Source organism: Carya illinoinensis, chromosome 5, assembly GCF_018687715.1.
Source record: "Carya illinoinensis cultivar Pawnee chromosome 5, C.illinoinensisPawnee_v1, whole genome shotgun sequence".
NCBI classification, from domain to species: domain Eukaryota; kingdom Viridiplantae; phylum Streptophyta; class Magnoliopsida; order Fagales; family Juglandaceae; genus Carya; species Carya illinoinensis.
This window is the reverse complement of record NC_056756.1, coordinates 13,506,611-13,531,002: the sequence shown is the minus strand read 5'-3', so window position 1 is coordinate 13,531,002 and position 24,392 is coordinate 13,506,611. Positions and strand designations below refer to the sequence as shown.

The 24,392-nt window shown below is 39.2% G+C and overlaps 1 protein-coding gene across 1 annotated transcript; it reads right to left on the bottom strand.

Annotated features, from left to right (window-relative positions):
• Positions 1 to 11,845: 11,845 nt before the first annotated feature.
• LOC122310104 (protein FAR1-RELATED SEQUENCE 5-like) lies at positions 11,846 to 14,532 on the bottom strand. Its single transcript, XM_043123990.1, has 3 exons — positions 12,178 to 14,532; positions 11,974 to 12,087; positions 11,846 to 11,881 (listed from the first exon to the last, which is right to left on the bottom strand). The coding sequence occupies exons 1-3, from the start codon at positions 14,530 to 14,532 to the stop codon at positions 11,846 to 11,848; spliced, it is 2,505 nt and encodes an 834-aa protein (XP_042979924.1).
• Between the last annotated feature and the right edge of the window lie 9,860 nt (positions 14,533 to 24,392).

Sequence of the window (24,392 nt, the reverse complement as noted above, 5' to 3'; positions counted from 1 at the left end):
CGGACAGTGTAGGTCGACACCAAGCTAGACATAGAATTTAGGCAATCTTTGAAACGCCTTCTCATTGAGCACCAGGACATATTCACTTGGAGCCACGAAGAAATGCCCAGGATGGACTACTCCATCATCCAACATTGACTCTTCGTCGAACTAGCTGCTCGGAAAGTCAAGCAAAAGTAACGGAGCTTTATTGCTAAGAAGTATATGGTAATAGCTGAAGAGGTGGTCATCTCCTGGCAGCTAAGTTCATTTGGAAGGCCCATCACCCACGCTTTCCAACGTGATCCTAGTAAAGAAGGCCAATGGAAAATGGCGTATGTGTGTCGCTTTCATCGACCTGAATAAAACCTGCCCAAAAGATAGCTTCCCTCTGCCGTGCATTGACCTGATCATGGACTCAACGACAGGACATCCTCTCCTTAGATCATGGACACCTACTCTAGATAAAATCAGATCAAGATGAGCTTGGAAGATGAATAAAAGATGGCATTCATCATAGACCAAAGGCTTTACTGTTACAAGGCCATATAGTTCGGCCATAAGAACGTTGGCGCCATTTACCAACACTTGGTCAATCGAATGTTCAAACAAAAATCAGTTGGAACATGGAGGTGTATGTGGATGACCTGGTGAAAAGCAAAAAGCCCAAGCATCATTTGGTGGATTTACATGAAACTTTCTCCATCCTCCAACGATACCAGATGAAGTTCAATTCGTCGAAATGCGCGTTCGAGGTAAAGTCAGAAAAATTCTTAAGGTTCATGGTCTCTGAGAGAGGGATTAAGGTGAACCCCGAGAAGGTTGAAGTAGTAGTAGGGATGCTCTCCCCTCGAAGCCTCCATGAAGTTCAGAGGTTGGCCGGCCGGGTAGCAGCCTTGAACTGCTTCATCGCCTAGTCGACCGATCGATGTCTTCCCTTCTTCAAAGTCCTAAGAAAGGCCCAAGAATGGGATGCCACCTACAAAGAAGCCTTTGCCAACATGAAAAAGTATTTGGCTCACCCATTGCTCCTAAGCCAAACAAAACCAGGTGGGGACATGATGGTGTATCTAGTTGTATCTCTGCATGCTGTGGCGGCAGTACTAGTTCAGGAAACTGATGGGGGGTAGGGGCTTTTCTACTACACGAGCTGGGCCTTCAGCGGAACCAAAGTTAGGTACCCACAAACTGAGATGTTGGTGTTCAAGCTAGTTGTCACCGTGAGGAGATTAAGGCCCTACTTCTAGGCCATCCGATGAAAGTTTCACCGATCTTCCCCTCAAGAAAGTCTTACAAAATCCGGACACTTTGGACTGGCTCGCTAAGTGGGCAATCAAGCTCAGTGAATTTGATATCGAGTACCTACCTCGAGCCACCATCAAGGGGCAAGTGTTGGTAGATTTCATCGCAGAATTTACCAGCTTCCCTGAAGAAATCCTGATTGCACCCTAAGGTAAGCTCTGGCAGGTCTACATAGATGGCTCATCCTGCCGGGTTGATGGAGGTGTGGGGGTGCATATAGTGATGAAACGGGGAGAAGAGCATGACTATGAGATCAAACTTGCCTTCAGGGCAACTAACAATGAGGCTGAGTACAAGGTGCTCTTGGCTAGGATGACAATTGCTCATTTGTTGGGAGTTGAGGAAGTGGAAGTAAGGGCCGACTCCCAAGTTGTTGTTAGCTAGGTGCTGGGACAGTTCGCCAGGAAGGGGAAAGGCTGAAAAGGTACCTCCAGCTTGTCTGCATTGACTGCAACCACTTTCGTTACTTTCAAATCCAACAAGTCTTGAGAGGAGAGAACCAGAAGGCAGATTGGCTAGTAAAGGCTGCACCAGGAGAGGAAGAGCTCCCTTTCCCAGAACAGACCGTCGTTAGGACGATCAACACCCCATCCATCGAGGCCAGCTTGTCACTGCCCCCGCAACCCCTGAATGGGCTGCAAACATCAAGGAGTTCCTACAGGAGGGCAAGTTGCCCAATGACGCGGAAGAGGAGATGAAGGTCGGAAACAGAGAAGCCCAATTCACATTTCTAGAAGGATCCTGTACAAGAGAGGCTTCTCCAAACCTCTTCTCAGATGCCTCTTTCCAAATGAGGCACAGTTTGTGTTAGTAGAGATCCATGAAGGAACTTGCAAAAGCCACACTAGAGGGAGGGCACTGGCCGTGAAGGTGACTTGAGCCAGATACTAATGGCCTCATTCACTCAGGGATGCCGAAGACTTCACAAGGAGATGCCCAAAGTGTCAAGAATACAGCCAGTCCCTCACTATGCCCCGAAGGAGCTAACATCGATCACTGCCACGTGGCCCTTCGCCTAATCGGGCTTGGATTTGATCGGCACGTTCCCGGTGGCCAAAGAAGGAGTCAAGTTCGTGATGGTGGCAGTTGACTACTTCACAAAGTAGGTCGAAGCAGAGGCCCTCGTGAGCATCATGACTCGGACCATCACAAAATTCCTGTGGAAGTCAATAGTATGTAGGTTCCTCAAAGCTTTGTATCAGACAATGGAAAATAGTTCAATTGTTCGCACTACCAGGAATGGTGCGCAGAGCTCGAGATTAAGGTGAAGTACTTCTCGTCAAGACACCCACAAGCAAGTGGCCAAGTCGAGGTGACCAACAAAACTCTCATCTCCACTCTCAAGAAAAAGCTCGAAACACATGAAGGGGCAATGGTTGAGGAGCTCGCAGGTGTACTATGGGCTTACCGAACGAATATATGGACTCCCATGGTGGAAATTCCCTTCGCCCGTACTTACGAGAGTGAAGTGGTAATTTCCATAGAAGTCAAAATGCCTACATTTCGCTTCAAGCATTTTGACCCAAGTGCCAAAGATAAGAAGCTAATAGAAGGGCTAGATCTCCAAGAAGAGAGAAGGGAAGATGCAGCAATACGAACGGCAAGCAACAAGCGAAAGGTAGAATAGTATTTTAACAAACGGGTCAGGCTGCTATCCTTCAGAGTGGGCAATCTTGTGCTGAAACAAATAGGGGTAACTACCTACAAAGAAGAAAAGCTAGGACTACAATGGGAAGGTCTATATGTGGTAACTACAAGTAACTGACCCGGCTTCTACTGTCTCAAGAGCAGTGAGGAAGTCAAGCTCCCCCACCTATGGAACGCTGAGTATCTGAAGAAATATTTCATGTAAGGACAAAGAGCAACATCCTATATGTAAACTCCAAATTTATGAATAAAAATGCATAAATGTTTGTCCCGGACTCTTTTTCACTTGAGACTAGAACCAAGCAAGTCCCTAGACTCGCTGCGGGGTAAGGTCAGGTCTCAAAGACTCTGCAACCCTTGTCCAACAAAGTCGATTCCCTTACTTGCCATGAAGACGAGTCCCTAGACTCCCAGTGGGGTAAAGCCAAGTTTTTTAGACTCGCCGACCCTTGTCCAACAAAATTGAGTCCTTAGACTCACCATGAAGATGAGTCTCTAGACTCAGGGCGGTGTAAGGCTAAGTCTTCGTTGACCTTATTCTAACAAATCTGAGTCCCTACACTCATTGCGGGGTAAGGCCAAGTCTCCTGAACATGCCAACCCCCTGCCCAACAAAGTCGAGTCTCTAAACTTACAGTAGTGTAAAGCCAAGTCTTCGAAATACGCCGACCTCCCACCCAACAAAGTTGAGTCCCTAGACTCACTATGAAGACGAGTCCTTAGACTCATTGCGAGGTAAGGCCAAGTTTTTGAGACTCGTTGACCCCCTGCCCAACAAAGCCTAGACTAGCTACAAAGATGAGTCCCTAGACTTGTTATAGGGTAAGGCCAATTCTCTGAGACTCATCGACCCCTCGCCCAACAAGATTGAGTCTCTAGACTCGCCATGAAGACGAGTCCTTAGACTCATTGCGGAGTATGGCCAAGTCTCCGAGACTCGCAGACCCCCCAACCAACAAAGTCTAGCTGATAGACTCACTGTGGGGTGAGGCTAGGACTTGCCGACCCCCCATTGCCAGGGCACTAACCCCAAGCAAAAAAAAAAAAAAAAAAAAAACAACAACAACAAAAGAGGGAGATAAAAAGGAGAATGAAAAGAGGAAAGCAGAAAGAGAGTCATAAACAAGACACAAGCAACTGAAAGAAAGGAACTTTCATTACAGTTTTGCACGGCATGCATTCTTTACAAAGTACAAGGATGAGAAATTTATACAGGAAATTCTATAAAAAATAAGGGAGCCTAGGCCCATCACTAAGGAGGCGGAGGAGGAGGAACGCAGGTCCAGGGTCCAGGGTTTGCAAGTTCAATTTGGGGTGCGCCAGCAAATGTTCGCGCAACCACTTGAGACCTTCCTTGTAGCCATAAGCCTAGGCCACGTACTGAATGGCGTTGCATTTCACAATCTAGGACCTTATCTCCTCAAAATGTTGATTGATGTCACCTAGTTAAGACCTCAGGCCTAAGATCTCACAATCTCGAGCCATAAGGTCGAGGTTTTTCTTGATCATTGCCTACACAAGCTCCCTGACCCACTCTTTGGCCTTTCGCAGCTGTTTCCTCCAGTGTTGGGCTACCTTGGTAAGGTTGAAGGTCCTGGACAACAGCTGCAAGCATTGCCTGGCTGTGTTGGCCAAGTCCCACTATACCTCCCGCAACTCAGTCCAAGAAGACTCCAGCTCCCCATCCTGAGTAACAAGGTCCCACTAGATTGCAGCATGAACCTCCTCGAGGCAACTGTAATGCTTTCCCCATCGACGGTTGTCTTCCTCAGCCTCATGCAGCACCCTCTTCAGCACCTTCTTCTTCTTCTTGGGCCTTAAGGTGGTCGTTGCTGAGTGTTGGATCTCCTTCCACATGTCCTTCGCCTCCTCCACCAGCCCCTTATTCTTAGTAGAAAGGGCCTCATTCTGTTGGACCGCTTGCTTCAGCTTATAGTACTCATAGTGAACTAGCGTCGCAAGCTGGTAATTAGCCTATGATAGCTCCCCCAACTCCCCACCAGTTGGTCTGTGACCCACATAAAGAGAATGCTGGGGAGTCAAAAGCTAAAGGAAGAGAAGACCCGACATAGTGAGTGGAGTACGGGAAGGCATACTTGGGCTAAGTAAGGGCATAGCTTTTAGGTTGTCTGCTTGATGGTCGTGGCCCGAGCCTTGTCAAGGTTTGAGTCAGGGGATTGGTTCTCCTCAGCCCCAGTGGAAGAGGAAGGGCCTGCAACTCCCAACGCTAAGGAGGGATCCACTCCCCCTGCTTTGGCTTTCCCCTCTTCAGGAAGGGGACCTCGCGAGGGACCTTACCAGTCGAGTTGTGAGAGGAAATAGAAAATCTCCCCTAAGAGTTGTTGTCATTGTGCAGCTTGACGATCGGGGTGGACTTTTGGGAATCTTCCGCGAGGTTTGGTCCTACAGAGGTGAGCCTAGGGGAGACAAACCTAGCGCTGGGAGAGGCAGACCCAGAAACCCCTCACGATCCCTGACCCTAGTAATGAGGGGAGGGGGAAAGGTGAGGAGGGGTCACTTGCCTAACCCCACTGCCCTCGACTCTAGCAGCGGTTTGGGGAGGCACTATAGGGAACTTGCTCTTCCTCTCTTTCTTCCTCTTCTCTTTCGTCTTCTTCTTCTTCTCCTCTCTCTCTCTCTCTCTCTCTCTCTCTCTCTCTCTTCTTCTTATTCTTCTCTTCCTTCTTCTTTCTCTTCTCTTTCTTTTTCTTCTTCTCCCTCAACTTGGGTTCTAGTCTCAAAGATGGTTTGGGAGACCTCAGGAGGAATGCCCGACTCTCCTCCCCTGCCTTAGGCTGCAAGGAGGTCTCGAGGCTTCGTGGATATGTACGGCCCAACCTCACAAGGAGCAAGGCGCACGAAAGCAATGAAGAAGGCAGCCTAGTAGTCACCCTCGTCATCTTTTTTTTCCAAGAAGGTAAATGGAACCCCAGCAAATGTGGTATGAGGGCCAATTGAAGAAGAAGTGCAGGTGGCGGAATGCGAGCAACTCAAAAACAACGTTGTACTTCCCCAAGTTGGTGACTCCGAGTCCTCTTGCCCACGAGCTTCCTGTGAAATCTCTTGGTGCGCGTCATGACTCACATTCGACCGCTTTCCCTTGCCCAGAAGAGTTCGAAGGGCGTTTTCGACCCTAGGGTGAGGGCCCAGGAAATCCCCACAAATCACATATGAACAATTGGGCGCGCACAGGTAGTCGCATATGTTAGTGTCGGTGCACTACTCCTTGGGACGGGCCTGCACCCCAGTAACCAAGTGGCGAGCCGAGCCTCTTCCCTTTGATTCAACTTAATGCTAAGGCACTAGGGGGGAGGAAAGCCAAAATGGGCAGAGCCGGGTACTCTTGGTAGACCTCCTCCTTTGCAAGATACTCCCACCTCAAGCCTGATACGAAAAAGAATTCCGATTCCACTCCTTGACGCTGCTCGAGGGCGACGATCTTTTTGTCAGGGGATCGGGCCTAAAAGCTACATATGCTCCCCTCAATGTGGTTCACTCAGTAGGCATATAGGAACTTCTGAGTAGTCAGGTCAGGATACCCCTTTGCGATTGAATAATGCAGTAGGATAATAGGATCTTCTAGGCATTGAGATTAGGCTGGGCAGGGGCCAAGCCTAGAAAATCAAGGACTTCGTGGACTGGGAGGCGAAAGGGGAGGCACATGCCATTTGCGAACATGAGGGGGGTAGAGTGCCACCCCAGACGCCATCCCATTAGCGTCCACTACATGCTGCCCTACCTTGGGAACTTCGATGACCTTGGAAGTGGGAAAATCGTACTTCAAGCAAATTGCTTGAAGATCCGCGAGCATGATGGACAATACCTAGTTTTTTTCCCCACAAAGTATGGAGTAGGAGTCTTGGAAGAGGTTTTGGGGCTATAGGAGTATTTGGAGGTGGCAGAAAAGGGGGAGGTGACAGGCGTAGTCGAAGAAGTGGGGGGAGGACAACGGCGGAGAAGAACCAGGGAAGTAGAAGGAAGAATGAGGCACTGTAGTAGGATGGGGCTCAAGGAGGAAACGCTTGAGATGTAGAGGTTCGAACGAAAGGGTATAGAGGTTGAGATGCATAAATGAGGGAGAAGAAGGAAGGTGGGGGGATTATATAGCAGAGGATGGTTAGGAATGGCATGAGAAACGGAGCGACGCTGACATTGATGATGCTAGCGAAATGGCGTGCGAACCCCAACAGGTGCGAATAGCAGCGGTTGTGTCATACGCGTGGGAAGTACGGGCCAATGCACCTCCCAAGACTTGGGAAGAGGAATGGTCAGCCCGTACCATCAACGGGGAACCCAAACGTCCTCCTCCTTGTCTGAAGCGTTAGTAGGCAACAAGCCACATGTTAGAGAGCAGCCTAGGACATAAGATATATTGAATTCCTACCACACCACTGTGATGAAAATTCGCGGGGTAATGTGAGGGAGAAAGAGCCCCAAGCCTAATAGTTCAAGGCCATAGGAAGCAATGAGGCCTCGGGCCCATGAAGTGGGAAACAAGGCAGCCTAAGGCAGAGGAATTGCACCACTCTTGTGAAACACCTCCCAGCTTGAAGGGGACCCATACCGTAGCCTGGGTCCATCAAAAAACCTACCACGAGCAATGATCGCCTAAGGCCTCGGTGGGGGATTGAGCCCTGCAGGAAGGTACATGTCAAGGAGTTGGCATAGAATCCCGACGACAAGGCATGGTTGATCGAGGGTGCTTCAGGCCAAGGACAAGCCACATTTAATGCATATCAAGGGGCTCGAGTATGCAACAACGTGCAACTTGAAACCCGTAGGACAGCACGACTACAACCTGACATGTCGTTGTGGCAGCAAGAGGGTAGTAGGTCTGACCAAAGCACGACCTAACACCCCACGATCTCCCTTGACAGTAGAGTTGAAGCTGGGTATAAATACCTTGATCCTACCCACAAGGAGAGATCTGATTTTCTTTCTCTTTTATTACTTTCTTAGCTTTCTCCATCACTAGATTCCTAACTAACTTTGGCATTGGAAGGTCCCCGGATCACACCGGAGCCTACTTTTATCCCCTTAAATAGGATCCCTAGGTTGGGTCTCTGTGGAACTGCCAGACCGCGAAATACAACATCAACAATATTATTGATTAGATATTTGTTTTAATCTTAGTATATATTATTAATTAGTTATTTGTTTTAATCTTAGTATTATTATTAATCACTTATTTGTATTAATGTTATTATATATTATTCATTACTCATTTGTTCAAAATATTAGTATAGATTATTAATTAGTTATTTGTTTTAACCTTAGTATTATTATTAATTAGTTATTTATTTTAATCTTAGCATGTTATTCTTATTCAAAATCTTAGTAATTATGCCATGAAAAATTAATTTATGTCATTTAATTTTGTATTCTTTACATGCTCAAGTGAAAATTAGAGCTAATCACAATATAATCACAAAAGTCACACATGCCAATCACAATATAATCTCACAAATCATAATATAATCACAATATAGTTACAAAAATCACAATATAATCTGCATATAATCCCTCAAGTGACAATATAATCCCACAATTAACAATATCAATTAACTAGTGTATATTATGTTAGTAATTTTTAATAAATAATTTTTATCTATTACGTTTTTTTTTTTTTTTTAAGTGATGATTGTTACTAACGGTTTTTTAAAAGTCCATTAACATTTTTACGTCTTTACTGACTCTTGTTAATAGTCTCTTAAGTTCCTACAGTTGGTTTTTACATTTAAATTTGGGCGATGATTGCTTTTGATGTTTCTTATATTAAAACATCAATTTATGGAAAATTCTAGTTGCAAGCCCCGTATACGGGACTGCAATACAGGCCTTAAATGAAACGGTGCGTTTCATTTATATTAAATGAAACTCACCGTTTCACTTAAGAAATAAATCAAACCCCCATAATCGATCTTCAAAACACAAACACCAGATATCTGCCCAGATATCACTGCCCATCAACGAACCACGGCCCTCCCCTCCCTAGCCCCATCACGGCACTGCCCAGATTTCGCCCGTCGCCGTCTCCACCTGGTACGTCGGTTTTCGTTCGCTCAAGGTTTAAAAATATGGTAAATCCTTTCGGGTATCCCTTCCCATTCCTGAAATTGTGGTATTGAATGTGAATCCGTGTGGATAGTAGATTTTGATTTCAAAAAATTTTTGAAATCTATGAGTATATTTAACAAAATTTGTAGATTTTGTGTATTGTTAATCTATGTTATTCTAGAAACACTTGGACTGGACATTGTTGTATAATGGGTGATTAGAGACTGCCGAATCCATCGATGCCCAAAATGTTACCGTAATGCATGCCAACTGTTTGTGTAAATGTTTAGTAGAGAGAATTTGTCTCAATCCAGCTGGGTTTACAGCTTTATCTGTACTGATCCTAGAGTTACAGCTTTATCTATTTATTTATTTATCATTAGTGATAATCTTGAAGGGGAATTTATTGTGGATTTCAGTTCAAAGGCTGTGGAAGTAAACAAAGAGCTTTCAATGGCACATGCCTTTGTTTAGTTGCTTGTTCTTATAATTGCATTATTTTACAACAAAGGCCAATTTATCCAAAATCCGCTGACTTATCTTTCATTAAAATTCTGATTTTCCACTTTTTATTTTTCTTTGCATCATTAAGATTTGGATGTTGGAGGCAGAGTTAGTCTGATTAATATTTTTAGATGTCGTACCTAAATGTTATGACCCACAACGAAAAAGAGATAGAAATATGCTTAAATGAGTTAGATAATATGCTTAAATATGCTTATTGTTATTCATGTACGTGAGTCCTGAGAGCAATATTAAATGTTCAAAACATATTAGAGGACACATTACATGTGTGTCTATCATATCTTGGATAAGTAATACAAACTTTTATTTCATAAGCTTGCCTCAGCACTCATGAGTCATGAGGAAGATCACAAAGAGGTCAATGAAACCCAGGAAGTTGAGTGTATGTCTGGCTTTGCTTCTGTAATTAACTTTATAGATACACATTCTATGTCCTGCAACAGTCTCGATATCAAGTTCATCATGATGTTTATCGATCTTAAAAAAAAATCCTGATAATGCATGTTTCCATGAGGAACCTTTAGCAGGCTCATTAAAGTGACTTCAGTTGATTCTCTAACTATTATCATTAAATTTTAATGCTGGAACTCACCTTCCAGCCAGTGGAGAATGTCCTAGCTTTGTCAAAGCACGCTCCACTTCTTCACTGACCTGTATTTATGAAAATAGCAGAATTAATGAGAAACCTCAACATAGTTGGGCCAATGTGGAAGTATTGATGCCTAAGAAAAGCTAGACTTAATTCACGTTGGTCTATACATGTGAATGTACAATCCATGGAAGAATATTATTGATTTAATGTGGTATATTCCTTGATCTGTTGTGGATGCTGTAAAATGATTAAGTAAAAGAGCAGCAACTGCTTTCTGTTCTTATGATTTGCCATTTCTTAGGGCTTAAAAGTAAAGAAACAAGCACGATATGAACAATTACCTGTTGGCTCCCGTCCATTAGGTGATTGATTGATAACTTTATGACTCACAATTTTGCGGAGAAGAGGCTCCAAAGATGAGCAAAGTCTTTGCAAACTATCTACCTTTTAATTCACCCTGACTATTTTAATTCACTTTTTCAGGGAAAAAAAGAACCAACAAACTGACTATTACTGTTGAAAACGATTACAAAAAACAATATATGCTGCCAAAAAAAATTAAAACCTAGTCCTACATACAAAATCTCCTAGTCCAAAAAACAAATCTTCAAAATTCTTTGGTATTTATTGAATGCTCTTATCAACATTGGTATTTTCTCTTAATTTGGATTTTCAAAGTTTTGATATGCAATGTCCTCATCACATGCTTCATCATCTTTGAACACCCCTCCAAAATGTTTATGCGGGGAGATGACACGTCTAAAATTGTCGAACACCCCTAGAAATCCAAGGCGACCTTTTTATTCGTGTCCCAATTACAATAGAGAGGTAAATACTACGTTTGTGCTATCTTTTTTCAGATATTGAACTTGATATTTTAATTCCCATAATTAATCCTCATAAGTTGTTTGCTGCTGCAGGGAAGGCCATATTGCGAGTACTTTTTATGGGCAGATATCGAAGTGGAAAATGAAGCTAAAGTTTCCTGTGAAAGAGAACGTCACCTCGAAGAGAAAAAAGAACAACTCCGAAAATGGGAGGAAGAACTCCAAAAAAGGGAAGAAGAACTCGCCTCCGATCGGGATGAGCTTCATGCTATAATAAACAATGATAACAATCCACGCATGCGACCGTGCGTGTATTGGGGACTTGCAATTATGTTATTTTGTTGTTGGATAGGATCAAGAACAATTGAAGATTAAGTAAAGTGTAACTTCAAGTGTAATGTTGTTAAGTAGGTTGTAATCGATTGGTTTGTCACCTTTTTGAATCCGTGTACAAAGGACAAACCCAGCAGTTATGTATGAAAATTTTATGATTTTGTGTTATCTAATGTGAACTTTGCACCATGTATTTTGGATTACTATATATTCAAGGGTAAAAATGTTTACCATGGCAAATAGTTCATGCCGAAAATTTGAAAATTTCCTGTAATTGGTTCTTATATCCAACGTCACAACAATACAAGAAGTGAGGCAAATCACCAAGCTAAAGAGACCATGCACTTTTAAACAACAAACAGACTTTGTGGAATCTAAGTCTTCAAATTTCATTAAATAAATCAAACCCATCAACAGTCTACAATGTAAATACACAATCCAAACCCATCAACAGTCTACAATGTAAATACACAGTGATCTATCCCATCAACAGTCTACAATGTAAATACACAATCCAAACCCATCAAATCTCATTAATACAAAAGTCTACATTGTCTTCTGCAGCAGTCTACAATGTCTTCCATTAATCAACCTGAGGGCCATGCATGTCGAAGTTCACCTACAAGAAGTTCATGCAATATTTAAAATCAACACTTTTGAGAATGATTTGTTTGAAAGACAATTGCAATAGGGAGTATGAAGCTAAAGTACCTGGAAAATAACACTTTGTTGTGTACCAGGCAGTTGCGATGGTACACTTTGTGGTGTACCAATTTGGTTTACTGAATCTGCGACGTTTAGTACATCTTTCAGTTGTGAAGTTGCCTACATTTAAATAGTCATTGGTTAAAATTCAGCTGATGCTTAAATGCTATAAAACTATATCAAAATCGTAACTGCTTTAAATCTTCTTACACTTTTTCTCTGTCGCTTGCCACCAACTTTATTCTTGGTTTGCAACTTCTCTATGGTAGGTTGTTTCCTCTTTGATGGGGGCCTACCTTTGCCTCTGACAACACGAGGACTCAACACTTTTTTCGAACTTCCAGTTTCAGCATTAGCGGAAATATGAGTGCTTGCAATAGTCGCTTGGGGCTTTGATTTAGTATAAATCAAATTCATTGCCTTAAGCTTCTCTGTCATATCCAGGGAATTTTCTTCGCTTTCACATGCATTTGTAGCAACTTCATAACATATTTTAATCAATCCAGAGTATCGAGTAGCGGCTGGTTTACCACTTAAGTCATCGTAACTGCTTCGAATGAGAACATATCTACGTTTAATGTCCTTCCTCCACCTCTCCATAATGTACTTCTCTGGCAACACTTGGACATCCCTTGCGGCGAATATTGAAAGCATGTGCCTACATATAATTCCTCTCATCTCAAATAACCCACACATGCACTTCGCCTCACACTCTTCTTCATTAAAGTACGCCTGCACAGTTGACTTCTTGATGCCGTCTTCAACCTGTCGACTGTCATTAACTTGATACGTGGTAATAGCCCCTTCTGTTTTTATGATAACACAGTGAGAGTAGATAATCCCCATTACCTCTGACTGCACTTCCTTAAATTTCGAATTCGTGTACACTGCCTGAAATTTTTTCTCCAATGGTAAATGAGATATACAAGGTACTGTGGCATTGAATGAGTGAAAATCCGCTGCCATCTCATTTTCTACTTTCTTCCTCAGTGCATTGTCGAATTGATCGACGAATTCTTTCAAAGTAGTCCCTGAATGTACATATCCATCAAAGAAGGCATTCATGCTCTCACTCCTCTGAGTTGTGCTCATCCCGGCCCAAAATGTATTTTTCAGATATACAGGAACCCAATACATTCGCTCACTATAGAGACTTTGAAGCCATGCATTTTCCTTCAAATTGTAGGTATCAGTGAATACCTCCCAAGACTTCTCAAACTCGTCAGAAGTCTGAGAATCATAAACACATCTCTGCAATCCACTTTTTAAACCAGACTTAAATTCAGCATGTGAACCCAACTTCTCTGGTAGTTTTCTCATTATGTGCCACAAACAGTATCTATGTCGAGAGTTTCGAAAGACTATTGCTATAGCATTTTTCATAGCCCTGTCTTGATCAGTAATGATAGCTTTTGGCGCCCTCCCATCCATACATTTCAACCAAGTGTCAAATAACCAAACAAATGTTTTAGTATTTTCACTTGATATCAAACCCGCTCCCAAAAGTATAGACTGACCATGGTGGTTAACACCAACAAACGGGGCAAATGGCATACCATATCGGTTTGTCAGGTATGTTGTATCAAATGTCACAACATCCCCAAAATACTCATACGTTGCTCTGCTGCGTGCATCGGCCCAGAAGACATTTTTTAATCGACCATCATCATCCAAATCCATTGATGAGTAAAACCCATCATTTTTATACTGCATTCTCTCGAAATAACCACGAAATGCATCAGCACCTCCTTTGCCAAGTCTAAGGTGTCGAGCTTTGTCAATATAATTCCGGGCATCTTTTTCAATAAATGGAAGTTTCTCAAAACCACCGGCCTCGACAACTAATGAGTTAAAACTTTTGGACATACCTATGCCTGCCTTATCGTTAATATCTAACTGCCTCTTTACGGAATCATCAATTGCGCGATTACATCTAAAAAATCTTGCCTTTTGTGGACTTAACCCATGGTTATGTGTATTGCAGACAGTAGTTATACGTAAGACACCATCAGCCAAAACTGCATTAATTCTTGCCTTACAATCAGTCTTCGTTGTTGGGCAGGGTTTAGAAATGTTGGTAATACGTTTTCTTGCCTTACCACCACGAGCACAACCAAGTGTTACATATCTAACACTCCCATCATCTTCCCTTTTACTTCTTTGTGTCATTATGCCGAATCCAGCCTGTCTCCCATATTGCTTGTAGTAGTAAATGAGTTCTTTCTCAGTTTTAAAAAACATCCCCGGCGTTGGCTCTGAAACCCCACCATCACCATCATCATTTCCCAGCGTTGGAAATGAAACCCCATCATCATCATTTCCCGGCGTTGGTTCTGAAACCCCATCATCATCATTTCCTGAGGTTGGCTCTGCTAAAATATCTTCTCTATCATTTCCCGGCATTGGCTGTAAAACCACCACATCATCATCATCATTCCCCAACACTACACCATGATTATCAATCACTACCTGATCATCCCCCGGCGTTGGCATATCCATATAATTACTGTTTTCCACTCCAAACAGCGATCGCCTAGCAGAAGTGCATTCTTCCCCTTTCTCCATCAAGAACAATTTTGATATATTTAAGCACAACATGAAAATGAAAAAATCAAAATAAAAAAAATTATAGTTCTCCACAACATTTAAAATCATTAGAATTCGAAAGGAAACTAAATGTCTATTTTATGAACTTCATGACATATCGTGACAACATATCCAATCTCATTAACCAAGCTTAATACACAATCATGTATACACTGTGTATATATAACACCCCTCAAAAAATCATGGCAAATAAGAATTGCAAAAACAACAACGGAAGAAAAACACATAACCTACCATGCATTAGTAGAAATGAAGCAAATTTTTAGCATATCTCGGAATTGTGAAAAAATATAAATAATTTGTTGCTTGCTCCTCCCATTATGCCGAATATATAAGCATAACATTTCCTTTCTTCAAAGATGAGAATACACATCATCTATGCACAAACCAATACCGTAAGTTTGACAAACCAACTATGAGACAATTGACTAGAAAAAGGGCAAATAGAAAGCCTATACAACATTCAAAGCAAAAAAAAAGATGTTGACAGTTTTAAGAACCCACTAACGACAATAAAAAACAGATGTTTTACCCAACCCACTAACCCACTAATCGGCTTCTGTTTTACCAAACACAGATTCATGCAAACATCCAAGTTTAAGAACCAAACTTTAGCCACTGCCTCCCACCCTCTCCCAAAATGACAATAAAAAAAATAAAAAGGAAGAAAAAGAAGAAAAAAGATGTTGAGAGTTTATGCTAGTAAAAAACGTTACAAAAATGACAAATTATTACAATGTAAATCAGTAAAACATGAGAAAACTACATTTTTACCAAGGAAGTAATCGGCAAACGATGGTGGAGCAGGTGGTGGTTCCATGTGCTGCCTTCAACAAATGGGTTCAGTTCAGTCACGCACAGGGGAGAGGAGGGAAATCTGTCCAGGAGTCAGTCACGCAGTACACGTTCAAATGCTCACTTTCATATTGGGTTTAGGTTGTAAGGGTAATATTGTAAATTTATGCTCAAAAGTAGGGATAATATAGACATTTAGCATGCTGGGACTGCAATTCAGTCCCCTAAAGGGGATTGTACGTAGCAGCACCCGTCATTTATTTTATGGCTTTGGTTTACCGAATCTCTAGAAAAACGGCTAATTTGTTTTTAAAATAAATTGAGGTTGGAGTCCAGAAAATAGTTTTGAATTACGAGAGATGTTATTTCACTGTTGGACGTAAGCATTGTGTTGTTTATTTTGAGAAAAAGAGAAAGAAAAATTGTGTATATTTTTGAGAGATTTTCTAGACAATAGAGATATTTTTTTGAGTGGAGTTTTGGGTTCAACCACTTGGGCTCGGGCTATACGACGATCAGTTGAGATATTGTATCCTGGATGAATCAAGTCAAGAAAAGTTTTGTTACACCGGTGAATTTGAGACTTTATACACTGCAAAGGGCTTAAATCTCCTTAACAAAAGTGAGATTTCCATGCCTCAGTCCAAACTGACTTCGTTTCAATTTTAATTTATTGTAATTTTCATTACATTATTATGTAATTTCACCAACATATTATTAACTAGTGATTTGTTTTAGTCTTATTATAGATTATTGTTTAGTTTTTTTTTTATTATAGTATAGATTATTATTTATTTATTTATTTTTTAAATTTTCATATATTATTAACTTGTTATTTTCCTTAATCTTAGTATATTGTTGTATATATTTTAAATGCATTTTCCCCCTTGAGAATATTTTTGACTAACTAACTAGTTGTATATTTATTAAATAAAGATTTATTCTTAAGTTCCTTCCTGTTAACAAAAATACGTAAAACAATATATTAACAAAATTTATGTTGAATTTCTAACTTCAATTATTTTGGCAATTTCACGTAGCAATTGCAAAATGATTTACCTTATTTTCTCCATTGTTTGGAAACTAAATTTTGGAAATTCCACAAATCACAATATATTTACAAAGAGTGAAGCTACAGGTCGGATGGGTGGTTTTCACATTTTTACACCCCCTAATGACCATAAGCCACGTAAGAGTTGCAGCTTGTAGCATTCTACACCTGCATGTATGATAAAATGTGACCAGAAACATTACCAATAAAAATCTTTCCCTCGAGTAGTGATATTTCCTTTTCCCCTCACGAAAATTTTTTTCACATCAGTTGAACACATTTTGTAACAGCCCGCTAGAAATTTAATTGTGAAATTTCTATTAACTTTAGGAACCTCGTGAAAACCTTATAAGTTTTCACGAATCCATTAATCGTATAGTTAGTGTTATTATTTACTATGGTATCATAAGTGTATTTTTGATTATTGGAGATAGTTAGAAGTGTCAAAATGTATTATGGTTTGTGTCATTAGACTCGGAGGATTATTTAAAGTTTTATGGCACAATAACATTTTTTCATATTTTCGGACAAAACGTCTGTTCAAAACTGTAGATATTATTGGATAAAAAGAAATATCTTGAGGTAATTTTCATGAATATTATTGGGTAAAAATATTTTGAGTTGATTTTTATAGATATTATTAGATAAAAATATCTTAAGTTGATTTTTTTTTTTAGATATTATTAGATAGAATATTATAAGATAATCATTTATAGATTTTTTTTTGGTAGGAGAAAACTACACTCAACTCTCAAGTCCAGCCTCATCTCTTCCATATGTCATCCATAAGTATCTCCAGCCACCTCTCCCCACGAAATTATCTTCATTTACACTTTCCATTAAAAGAATATCAAACACTCTCTCTCGGACAGCTTTTAGGAGGTCTTTTGTACACCCATTTCGAAGCTTTTGTAAGTGTTTTATCATAAAGTCTCCTTCATATAAGTTGTTCCTTTTTTAGTCTAGTTTACATGGATATCTTATTTGCCCCATTTGAAGATCATTTGGTCAGTAAACTATTGTGTAAACTATACAAAGGTCATTCTGGGAGATAAACTGGAGAATATGTTATAGTTTGGAGTTTTTGACCAAGCTAATGGATAGATATTGGTCCGAAATTTTTATGGAGTATTGTTAACATGTATATATGACTATTGGTTGAGGATTTTTGCATGATTAAAGGTTTTGATGAAATATTTTCTTAGATTTAGAAACTTAGAAACTGGAAGAGGAAAAACAGTTTCTGTTTTGAGAAAGTTTAACTCTTTGGTGGTCTAAACCTATTCTAATGATTTTGATAATTTTATTGGAGGATCCTAAACATCTTATATACATGTTATATTATTATTTTGAAGATATTTGATGTTAGTTTCAAAGATATGAAATTTTATGCAAAGAGATATTCAAATAAGCCAAAGTGTGGATATTCTTGGCTAAATTTATGTTTTGGTTAATTTCTAACCATGTGATCTTGAATTAGAAGCTTATATATGTTTTAGGACATCTTTTTAAACCATGTGATGGTTTGGTTTGAAGATCATATATTTATAAGTCATAGATCAAGAGATTTATCAAAACTAGTTGAGAAAAAAGTTTCTGTTTTTGGACTAAGTGTAAAACCAAAAACTCCAAATGTTATTTTGTGATTTTGGTGACTTTGGTTTGATGATTTAAAGCATGGTTGATGTTAGGATGATATTATGAATATGTTAGAAGTAAGATTTGATTTTTGAAACTCTTGGAGATGTTTTGATTCAAGGTCAAAACTTGTGATTCAAGTGCTTGGATCTTTTTACAGAAAAGTTTGGTGTTAATTATTAGCTTTTTCTAAATGGATGTTTTAAGTATGGTTTTGAACTTAGGATTGGAAGATATTTGTTGCAAAATTTTGGTTTAAGCATGAGTTTTGAAATTGGAAGGAATTGCAACAAAAATCAAGGGAAATGGCCTATGGATGTTTCGGCCATAGTGTGTTCTTCATAGTTGTGTTTTGTTTTAAATTTTTCTGAGTTGATATTTAAGTTTAGGACAAAATTTACATGAGGAATGTAAATTTTGAAAACTTTTGGAGTTAGTATGCAAAATCCTTAAGTTATGGGTAAAACGGTCATTTTCCTACATGTAGAGAGTAAACTGAAACTTTTACTCTTTAAGTTAGTATTTTCCATATTTCAAATTATTAGTGATTTAGTTCTAATTTTTAGAATCACTAATTACAGTTCCTCGTGATCGTACTTGAAGTTTTATAAGAAACGCGGAGATCGAGGTAAGTTAGCTTTTAACTTACTAGCAGTCTACTGTGTATGTGTGCTAAGTAAAAGAATTACAGTGTATGTATGTATGTGTCATGCCATGTCAAGTTATCATGTAATTGTCTATTATACAGAATTTATTCTGTCATAAATTTTTATCTGTTACATAATATATTCTGTTATGTATTACTGTACATTACAAGTACGTCATGCTAAGTATGTCATCTATTACATGTAAGTCAAGTCATGTAATATTCACTGTTGCAAGTATGTCATGTTAAATATGTTGTCTATTATATGTTATGCCATGTTACGAAATGTTTCTATCTCAAGTTGGTCATGTATTCTAAGTTATGTTCAAGTCACGTTATGTTACGTCAGGACTTCAGTCCTTTCGTATTCCAGTCACATTTCATCTTGAGTACATTATGATGTGTAGAATACATGGGGCCACAACAACTGTGGAGTATGTATTTAACTACAATTGTGATGCGTAAAATACATGGGGCCACAACAACTGTGGAGTATGTATTTTTCATGTTAAGTCAAGTTTGTGTAGAATACATGGGGCCACAACAACTGTGGAGTATGTATTTTTAATGTTAAGTCAAGTTTGTGTAGAATACATGGGGCCACAACAACTGTGGAGTATGTATTTACACGTAGAATACATGGGGCCACAACAACTGTGGAGTATGTATTTTTAATGTTAAGTCAAGTTTGTGTAGAATACATGGGGCCACAACAACTGTGGAGTATGTATTTTTAATGTTAAGTCAAGTTTGTGTAGAATACATGGGGCCACAACAACTGTGGAGTATGTATTTTTAATGTTAAGTCAAGTTTGTGTAGAATACATGGGGCCACAACAACTATGGAGTATGTATTTACACGTAGAATACATGGGGCCACAACAACTGTGGAGTATGTATTTTTAATGTTAAGTCAAGTTTGTGTAGAATACATGGGGCCACAACAACTGTGGAGTATGTATTTACACGTAGAATACATGGGGCCACAACAACTGTGGAGTATGTATTTTTCATGTTAATTCAAGTTTCAGAGCAAGTTCATGCTAAGTCAAGTTTCAGATCAAATTCATATCAAGTCAAGTTCAGTTCATGTTTCAATTTAAGTTATGTCAATTATGCTATGTTGTACGCTAAGTTATTCTTTAATTACTTATGAATTTGATTATGCATTTATGCTTTTACTGTCATCCATGCATCATTAGTCTGTGTGGAAGTTTTTTGTTAACTTGCTGAGATTTGTAATCAAATCTCACTGTGGTAGTCCCAACTACCATTCCTCCCGAATGGTAGATCTTGTTACAGGACCTGAAGGAGGATCAGAAGCTGACCAACTAGACACAGTCGACTGAACGACGGTGCGTCGTTAATGTTAATATAGTAGTTAAATTACTACTTGTACGATGGAGTTGCATCTCCAGTACTTTTGGATCATAACTATTTTGGAATAGTGCTGTGATCTTAGTTATTCAATGGATCTTTATGTATGAAGTATGTTTTAAGTATTGGGATATTTTCAGTTTGGTGCATAGTATTGCTAAAGAAAAAAATTATCCGCTGCGAATATTGCATAATGTTAGATGCATGTTAGGATTATTGCATCTTATATGTCATGAACGGGGGCAGGTAACCTTGTGTTGCATGTCTCGACGCTTCAAATGTCCGTCCGATCCCAAACGGAATTTGGGGGCGTCACACATTTCCCTCCATCCTCTCCCCATAATCGATTTCCTCTACCTAGTGAAAAAAATGGATGAAGCTAACTTATTGAAACTTGTATGCAGGGTATGGATGAAATGGATATATTGGTATGCAGGGGATGGATGCAAAATAAACAACCCAGCAAGAAAAAAAAAAAAACACAACCCAATGCAAAAACAACACAAATTTTCAACCAAAAAACAACACAATTAACTGGAAAACACAAGTAAATATAGAAGTCTCTTCTCCAAGCCCAGACCCTAAATCGCCAACAAGAGCCCCCCCAGTGGAGGAAGAGCAAGTGGCAGCATTTTTTCGTATTGGCGGCCGTAGCGGCGAGTCCATCGGAAATGAAGTTCAACATCACAAACTCAAGTACCGGGTGCCAAAAGAAGCTTGAAATAGATGACAATACCAAGCTGTAAGAACCATATGCTCTCTGTTTCTTTTTCTTTTTGGAACATCAATTTGCCTTTGCATTTTTAAGTTTTATAGTTGGTGTTGGAATCGATTTTTTTTTATCTGATATATACCATTGGTTCATACTTGTGATTATCAATTTGTTTCTTTACTTCCCGAATTATGGGTTGGTTGCTGTGGTGTTCCTTGGAAAGTTTGTATGTAAAACTGTTGTTAGTGACAGTCCAATGCAAACTTCCAAATGAACCATATCCCTTAAAAAAGAAAAAAAAATGGAAAAGACAATAAACCAACTACTCTAGCATGAGGAGAGAAATCGCTGTGCGAGGGAGGGAAAGTGTTCAGTTGATATGAAAAAAAATTTCGCGATGGAGGATAAAGAGGAAAGATAGCTGGGCAAAGAAGGGATTAGTCATTGGTGTAGAATTTCATGCATGCAGGTGTAGAATTTCACAAGCTACAACCCCTACGTGGTTTACGGTCATTGGTGGGTGTAAAGGTGTAAAAACCACTCGTTCGGCCTTGAGCTTTTCTCATTTACAAATCCTATAAATCACAATATAATCCCAAAAGTCCCACATGCTTAAGTGAACAAAAATATAATCATAAAATATATAATTCAACAATTCACAATATAATCACACAAATATATTCCAACAATGCAACAAATCATAATATAATCACACAATCAAGTTTAGAAATATACCTAGCTAAATCACAAACTTTTTTCTTCTCACAACCTTCAACAAACTCCAACAAATATTCCTTCAAAATAAACACAATATTAGTTAGTTCAAAGACAAACATAATAAATATATAAACACAACAAATATTCAAAAACAAAACTACATTTGGTGCAAGCACTCTCTCTCTCTCTCTCTCTCTCTCTCTCTCTCTCTCTCTCTCTCTCTCTCTGTTTTAAAGTAGCGAAATGGGGAATACCTCTTATTACACATTTCTTAAACATGCCCCGGACTTGTCTGGGTGTTATTATTAATTTTTTTGAAATTTTATACCTATTGCGGCTACTTTTGTTGCTACAATAGGTTAAACTAAACAGAACGACAACATTCTGTTTAGTAAATTAACCTTTTGCAGTGACTTTTTAAATGCAAAGTCGTTGCATCAAAGTGTTGCAACATTTGAATGCTTATAGTAAAAGTTTGACTATTTCGTAAAATTTTCCACTTTTGCTAAGTGTCTTGCCAAGTCTGCTTCCACAGATAATATTCTAACGTAACATTGTTGACATGTAAACGTAAATGAAATTACGTTCCCGTGTATGCCATAGAATTAATGCGGGAAAGGTCTTGCCAATTTTTTTTTATTATATAAACATTCGAATGTAGATAAATTTAGGTCCCTGCATATGCAATAGAATTAATGTGGGAAAAGACTCGCCAATTTTTTTTATGAACATTCAAACGTAACTATTTCACATTCGAACGTATAAAACTAACATTTGAACGTAATACAGCTCACATGCGAACGTAGATGAATTTAGGTCTAGTATATGCCATAAAAGTAACGCAGGAAAGGTCCTGCCAAATTTTTTTTTTTAAATGTTCAAACTTAAAGTACAAGACTAACATTCGAACTTAAAGTTGTTGACATGCGAACATATCTATTTATTAGGTCCCCGTATATAATAAGGTAATAAAATATAATAATATATATAGTAATCTAAATAGTAAGTAAGTTATAACATATAGTATATATAGTGTTAGGGGCTTTTTTCCCTTAGGGATAGGGTCCAGGAATGCAGGCCTAGCCACAAGAGGCCTAAGATAGCCAGATAAATCTCGGCCCATGGAGGGCCCTCAAGCCCAAATAAAGTGGAACAAGGGACACTCTGGTTCCCTGCGGTGCCATCTAACACTGAAGAGGTAGAATTGGCAAGTAGTCGATACAGGTCAAAGACTCATAATCCTCTGACAATAAGCAAAGAGGGAGGGGCGATCCAATGACACCTGCAACAGGTAGACGGGATAGGGGGCCACCCTACATTAAATGCGGCCCCCCAAAAGAACACACTGCATTAAATACGCATGGCTGAAGAAGCTGCAGAGGGGATGCCTCCCCCTACCGCAAGGCATAGGCTCATGGTCCCAGGGACCAGGTATAAAGACAACTCCTAGACACCTAGATAAGGGTTAGACTCTCTGAAGTCTCTCTACTCTTACTAGTCTCCCGCACATTTCCTATAAAGAATTTTACTGACTTTGGCATTGGAAGCTCCTCCAAGCACCACTTCTCAGTGCTTTTTTTTTTTTTTTTTTACAGGCTTAAGATCGAAAACCTGAGTTACTAAGAGTCCGGCCCAAAAGAGTACAAAGCACGATGTTAATATATAGTATATATAGTATAGTAATATATAACATAGTAATATATAATACAGTAATATATATAATAAGGTAATATATATAGTAATATACAATATATTAATATAATTAGTTACGTTCGAATATTACAACACACATTTGAATGGTATGAGAAAGTGTTGTGATGTTCGAACGTTATATATATATGTTGTGTGTCTGAACAACGAAAGACATTTCTATCCAAAACCAAAACTCGAACCATCACATCAACCATCTTCTTTGTTGCACGCCGCCATCAATTGCCACCACAACCGTCATAAAAGGATTAATGTCTATCCGACTACCATGAGTGGTCAATGGCCAACGTAGATAGTCTATACTCAGTATATACTTCATTTCTACGGTGGCTATTACAAGATTAAATATATATTTTAGGAAATCAAAAATGGCTGAGTTGATTCAGCCATTTCTAGGTTGAAACATTCGAATATCCCTTTGGAAACGTTTGAACGATTATCTTTACATTCTAACGTATATTAATCTACGTTAGAATGTACTGTTATGTTCAAACGTTTATACACTTAAACATTCAAACATAACATTTCTATAGTTTGAATGTTTAAGTATGCATTTGAACCTTACACACCAAACATTTGAATGTAAAGTCTCGTATGACGTTTTAGTTTTAAGGTTTAAAAGTATTCCTAGATAAGTTCGAACGGTAAGTTAAATAATCACGAATGAACTCGCATGTTTGAATGTAATGTTTCATGGGTTTTTTTACTCCTAACATTCGAATGTGGTAAACTAAATGTTCGAATGTTATTTTGTTACGTTTGAATGTTAAGTTCAACATTCAAATGTATTTAATTTAAAACAGATTTAATTTGTTTCATATATCTATTTACATTTTTTTTATTGCAGAATATGGATCATCCTTTGACAATTAGGAAACGGGGGAGGGAAGAAACCCAAGACACTTCTCTGATGGGCTATAAAATTGTTATGGCCGAATGCGAAATATATATCAACAAGTTCGAATAGCTGATGTGGGTGGGGGAGAGTTTGAGGTCCATCTTTGTTTCTAGAGATTAGACCAACATCTACGCATTGAGGGGGAGTATATACCCTCCCTCCATAGTCCATGAGTTTTATATAGAGATGTCATCCATGCCTCATGATTCATCATCTCACCTTGTAACTGTATGCGGTGTTTAGTTTGAGGTTTCAAAGGACATCATCACCTAGC

Bases quoted from the DNA above. Each gene is read 5' to 3' on its own strand.
- LOC122310104 (XM_043123990.1), bottom strand. From the start codon at position 14,532: ATGGAGAAAGGGGAAGAATGCACTTCTGCTAGGCGATCGCTGTTTGGA. The intron at 12,088-12,177 runs GTAAGAAGATTT...ATTTAAATGTAG, and splicing joins GCAAGCGACAGAGAAAAAGT to GCAACTTCACAACTGAAAGA. The intron at 11,882-11,973 runs GTACTTTAGCTT...AACTTCTTGTAG, and splicing joins AACAAAGTGTTATTTTCCAG to GTGAACTTCGACATGCATGG.